Genomic DNA, 6,230 nt, shown 5'->3' with positions numbered 1-6,230 from the left:
AACATCAGCATCCTCATGCAGGATGACCTTGGCCCCTCCCACGTCAGGGAGGACGTCCCCCACGATGACACCAGCATCGTGCATGGGAGACCCAGCACGAACCCCATCCACTCCCAGTGGCATGGGTCCGTCTCCGTCTGGTGAACCCCTGAGCTCAGAAGATGGAAAGGGGCGTCGGGGGGGGGGTAAGGAAAAGTCAATAAAACAGACCACCTACAACAAAGGAATGGACGCACAATTATTTGCACAAAGCATTAGAAAATACTGTGATATTTTATTATTAAAAATGCCGCTGAAAACTTTATACATATGTGTCCAGCCATATATATCTTCTATCATTACTTAAGGCAAAATCAAAAACAAAATTGCAAAATAATAACCCAAGAAACCATTAAACCCTGCGTGCCTGTGAAGGTCAAGAGTAAAAGCCTAGGAAAGGTTCTTTTTTTTGTGTGGTTTTTTTTTACTTATTTTTTTTCTCATTTTTTTTCCTCTTTTTTTTTTTCACTTTTTTATAGATAGCAAGTATATTTTATTCTCATAGAACTCTATGAAGATTCTAGAACTTCTTTCCATGTAGAAATAAGATATCCCTTAAGATGTATTAAATTTCTTTTGATCATATCCTCTGTAAAAGCTAAAGTTATTCACTTAACAAGAACTCTTTTTTTTTTTTTTTCCTTATCCAAATGTCACAAGCCTGACAGATTAGTGTGCATATTGCTAGCAGAAGACAGTTGGAAATACTAAACAAATATTGGAATTCACATTACAAACATACCGGACCCACACGGATGCGAAGCATCACTTCCCACGTCGCTTCACGGAGAGCCTACCTGCCGTACCCAGCTGGGGGGTGGGAGAGGGATACGGAGCTTGCAGAAAATGACCTGACGATAGCTTCAGAAAGTGAGGACCTGGGGGGGACAGGACTCGTATCCGGGAGAGCCCTCGCTGCAGGGAAGGAGTGTGGTTTCACCGTGTGCAAAGTCGGGGTTTAGAGAGTTCACGTAGGCGTATGTACAGAGAACCACCCCTCTTTGGATTTAAACCCAGAGAAATGGCAGGGTGGGTGGTGTCCCTTGTAGGCATGTCTAAGGACGTGCCTTTTTCTAGAGGGCGCCTTTGAACGCGTCGGTGGAGGTCACTACCGTGTTCATGGAGGGGGGTCCTTTTGCAAAGGTCAAGCCGGGTCGGGGGACGAAAGGACCTTGGGCTGTATTGGTGCAGCATCCCCAACTCGGCAAGGACTTTGAAGCCTGGGTTTCCAACACAGCCCCCTTCGAGACCGTATTTTCAAGTATCTTTGGCTACTGTTTCCCGATGTTGCGATAATTCTTGAAAGCCAGACGACAGAGTCGCCACGGCTACCTGTCCCTTCCGCTTTGGGACACTCAAAGCGTGCCTTGGGGGGAATTTAAAGGGCAGTGGGAACATGGGAAGGTGTCGGAGGGCCGATCTCCGGTCCCCAGCTTGCCCATGGAAAATGGGTGAGGAACCTGCGTTTCTCACCTGGACGGGGAAGGCTATCCTAAGTCCCCCGGGAAACCCATGCAGAGCACTTCCAATGTTCTACCGTTTTCAGGGGGTTTGCCTCCTGTCCGCCATATTCACGGATCTGTGAGTGACACAGAAGCCCACGAAAGACAGGTCTTTCGGACAAGCGTATGTTTTATCCGATAAATGATAGAAAGAATAAAAAAAAACAAATCTTGCTCACTGATAAATAAGGGACTTACTGCTTAAACAAAAGCCTTCTGCAGCTGCGGGGGAACACTGAGCCGTATTTACTCGGCAGGGCATGGCCCCACCAAAGGCAAGCTTTCTTTCCCTATTGGCAACTTTTCCTGTTCGCGACTCTCCCTCAACATACTCAAAGGACCCCAACGACAGACCAAGATCTGTGTTTTGTTTCTCCTGCCGGCGCTCTGGGCGTGCGTGTTTTCTCATTCAGCAGGTTTTAACACACTCCACGCGGGGGATCCGTCCCGGCGTTGCAACTTTAGGAAGGCTCACACACACACACCCGAACATAAAAGTGGCCTCCAACCAGCAGTCTCCTAAGAACGCTGTTGCATGCATCTGTGCAACCCCGCAGAGGGGGGAAAAGCCCCACCACGCAGACAGTCTGGGTCCGATGCACGTCCCCACGTCCTCCTGCAAAGGAAACGCGTTAGAAAGCCCCGCGTCTTGGCTCACCGCAAGGAATTAAGAAGAAAATCGTCCTGCGTCCGGGAGGAAACAGAGGTGAATGACTAATGTGTATATTTATATATATATATACATACAGACCACAATGAAAAGCACAATGTCGGTAAAAGCTCTTTCAAACGGAAAACACCAATAAAAGCTTTTTTGTTGTTGTTGGTTGGTTTGTTGTTGCTGTTTTTTTGTGTTTTTTTGTTTTTGTTTTTTTTACCCTCTGTGTGTGTTTTTGTTTAAACTCACAGCTATATACATTTTTTCTTTTTCTTTTTCTTTTTTTTTTTTTTTTTTACAAAGTTTCTTAAATATAGTTCAGGCTGGCAAAACAGGTTTGCACAGAACTATAGGTACGTTACTACAGAGTCTGCTCTTTTAATAGGAAAATTCTGCTTCTCCTTCTCTCTGGATCACACCTCCATAGGCAGGGTAAAAGCCCACCGTCTTTCAATCCTTCCGTAGAGCCATCCATCGTATGGCACATAAAGAACTTTGTGTTTTGTTTTGTTTTTCCATTGTAATTAAAAAAAAATTTTTTTTTCTTTTTGAAGTGTCCCTGGCTGAGTTCCCAAAGGGTCAGCTTCTCTCGTTGCATTGGAAACACCCAGGTCCTTGAGAGAGGGCGATGTCCTCGTCACGCTGAACGTTGGCTGGAGGGATAGGGATGTTGATGGTCCTGGAACGGCAATGAAATCGTTTTCACATTTCTCAGGGTCAGAAGTTGATCTTGTAATACTGGGAAAGGCCCGTGGGATGGGTCCACGGGGGATACGCGCGATGGCGGCCCCGCGGCGTTTCTGTTGTGGTGGTGGTGGTGGTCGTTTCGGTTCTAAGTCAGTGGGATGACAGACATTCCTCGCGGGGAGATGTTGCTTTTCTCTCTTTCTCCCTCTCTCCGGTGGGGAGGAGCCGAGGGCGGGGAAGGGAACCGCACAGCTATACCCGAGTGGTCGAGTGTCCGTGGGGGAGATTTGTACTGTTTTGTCCTCCGCTGAAGGTGTTGAATGTGTGCAACGGCTGCATGCCCGTCAGTGTGTTGGGAATCATGGTGATGGTGTTTGGTGTCATAAGTGGGATGTCGTCCGGAGACCGGCGCAGGGTCAGGGTGTAGTCCGGGGGACAGGTGAGCCTCAGCGTGTCATGAGCCTGAAGGGACTCGCACTCGTGGTCATGCTCCAGCTGCTTCATCTGCAGCGACATGATCTCCTCGTTCTGGATGTGAGCGATGTCGTTGGTCGTGTTTCTCTGGGGGCTGGGGCGCCGGTGCGTCTCGTGGCGCCTCTTGTCCTTCTTGTAGTACAGAGCTGCAAAGGCCAGGATGTTGAGGAAAAGCAGGGAGGCCCCCACGGCGATGGTGACACTGAGTTCGGTGGAGTAATCCCGTTTGGTTTCGATGAGGACGGTGGTGTCCTCGGGCCCCGTCTTGTGAGGGTCCTTGGAGTGTTTGGGGTTGTTGGCGGGAGTGATGGCCGGGCGTTTGGTGGTGGGCCAGATCTTGGCGGGAGACCGCCGGGTGCCATAGGGGAACGAGGTCATGTCAGGAGGGGGGACCTTGGTGGTCGTGGACACATACTGGAAGATCTCATTGAGGTTGTGCAGGTGGGGAACCAGTTCCAGCCAGAAAGCCACCTTGGTAGCCCGGTAGTGATCCCTCACTCTGGGCTTTAGCCCAATATGCAGATAGAGCTGGTCTTTGGGGTTATACTTGGACCACGCCACTTCCTCGAAGCGATTGGGTTTTGTGTGAATGAACTTGGTATCCTGAGGAACAGGCTGGTTTGGGTCACTGGGGGCAGAAGAGAGAAGAAAAGAGAAAGGTCACACTCTTTGACACGGGACAAGTCAACCTCCTCATCAAATACCACAGGGAATGACAACCGGGGAACCACACCTGTTGACCGATGAGCACCAGGGACCCGAGAAGCCACAACTCCTTTGGCTGTAATCCCCACATGTTCATCATTTTATGTTCTCATTAACATTCTCTCCCTTCCCTTGATGTTAAACATCATTCCTGATGGTGGACGTACGGCATTTCCCTAACATTTGTACTATTTTTTGAGAAGATCAAATGCTCTTTAACCAGGGAAAGGTGGAAAAAAAAAATGGGTGTAGGAAGTTTTATAGGATTTAAAGTGTAGCTACTTTGGTGCCATAAATCTGAACCAGTTCTTTCCCCCCACACAGGGACATTTGGCAATGTCTGGAAACATGTTGGGTCATCATGGGGGGAGAGACATGCCATGAATGCGTGGAGGGTTTGGGGACACTGTCCAACATTCTCCCGTGCCCAAGAGCCCCCCCCCCCCCCCGCACAAGGAAGTCTCTTGTCACAAATGCCAATAGTATTGAGGCTCAAAAATCCTGACTTGGAGGCCATTGTTCAAAAACTAGGCATTCCCTTTCTTGCTCAAGACTGGCGTCTGCAGTAGATGAATACACATTGGAGGCTGAATAAGTACAATGTATGTTAAAAGTCAAATAAAAACAGGCTTTATGATCGCAAAATGGGAGTCAGTAGTAATAGGCGTCATGTGTTTGCTCTCTGTCTGAAAGAGGGATACTTATACACTTGAGAACCTGTTGAAGGCTGAGCCACATAGAGATCAAACCATACTCCATTAGTTCTAAGAATCTTGATAAGATCACACTTTAAGATAAGGTGAGGTTAGGGGCGCCTGGGTGGCTCAGTGGGTTAAGCCGCTGCCTTCGGCTCAGGTCATGATCTCAGGGTCCTGGGATCGAGTCCCGCATCGGGCTCTCTGCTCGGCAGGGAGCCTGCTTCCCCCCCCCCTCTCTCTTTCTGCCTGCCTCTCCATCTACTTGTGATTTCTCTCTGTCAAATAAATAAATAAAATCTTTAAAAAAAAAAAAAAGATAAGGTGAGGTTAATGTGTTTAAGAGAAGTAACACTCAGTGCCGGAAACTGAGGGGTTTTGCAGACAGTAAGTGCACCGGGCCAACTTTGGAACCTGAGATTTTTTCCTATTGTTCACATAAGTGAGCCCAGGCAGAAAGAGAATCATCAAAATTAAAGGATAATGCACAGCACATGGTACTTTAAGCATCTTTGCCACCTATTTTCTTAATAGAACATCCAACCTCCCCAACATATTGTATTCTCATTTCTTCCATTTATTTTTAGGGTTGGTCAAGCAAAGTATAAAAACATACTTCATCTTAATGTCTATTTGTTTCGAGAACGTTGAGGTTATGCATAGCACAATGTCGTGTGGTGGACAGCCCTGGGCATTCTGACATCACCGAGGAGCCAGGACAAGCTGGGACCGGCACACCCACGTTGCTTGCCCTGGGTGTTGGAACTTCTGCTTTGCAGGCAACAGCCTCTTGGCAGCATTTATAAACCCACGTCCAGCCCCTGCCTCTCAGCTCACATGCCAGAAGACTGGGGGACCGAAGGTCCTCCCTGAAGACCCCAAGTCCACACACGTGGCCCTGCCTTGTGTGGGATACAAACAATAGAGTGATCAACGGGTACAGCGTCTGCTAAGGGAGAGACCTTTGCCCTCAGTGCAAGGTTGTCCAAAGCATTTCCATGCATTAAGCTCTGCAGTTGTCCCCCTTTAAAGCGTGAAGTCGTGAGCAAACTTGTAAGCCTCTCTGGGGCTCATCGTCTTCATCTATAGAATGGGTGAAAATACTGGGATTGGAAGTAGGTGATGGAGGTTAAGGAGTCACTACAAAGTGTGGGCAAATAGAGACTACTTAACAAATATTGCCCCCTTCTGCCAATATGTAAAGTGGAATATCTACAGATTGCTTAGGGACAGAGCACTATAAAGTATTATACTGTAATTCTGCCCAATATGTAATTACACAGCACGCACTGTATATATCCTGTGTATAGTGCATGCCAGGTGAAAGTGCACTTTATACCATAGTATATATGGTATACTATACACTGTGCATGGTATTTACCGTATACCACAGTAAATATGGTATACTATACACTGTGCAATTTACTGTGTACCACAGTATATGCGGTATACTATACACTGTGGAAACTG

The 6,230-nt window shown here is 47.6% G+C and overlaps 1 protein-coding gene across 8 annotated transcripts in view; it reads right to left on the bottom strand.

Moving 5' to 3' along the window:
* Positions 1 to 254: 254 nt before the first annotated feature.
* The window catches only part of NLGN4X (neuroligin 4 X-linked), a 294,472-nt gene continuing 288,496 nt past the window's right edge, over positions 255 to 6,230 (bottom strand). For all 8 annotated transcript variants that reach the window (XM_059384861.1, XM_059384868.1, XM_059384862.1 and 5 more), the window contains one exon: positions 255 to 3,988. In XM_059384861.1, the coding sequence (XP_059240844.1) occupies positions 3,139 to 3,988 (850 nt within the window). In that variant the 3' untranslated portion in view covers positions 255 to 3,138. The remainder of the gene's footprint in view (positions 3,989 to 6,230) is intronic.

Source organism: Mustela nigripes, chromosome X, assembly GCF_022355385.1.
Source record: "Mustela nigripes isolate SB6536 chromosome X, MUSNIG.SB6536, whole genome shotgun sequence".
Lineage (NCBI taxonomy): Eukaryota > Metazoa > Chordata > Mammalia > Carnivora > Mustelidae > Mustela > Mustela nigripes.
This window is presented reverse-complemented; position numbering and strand designations above follow the sequence as displayed.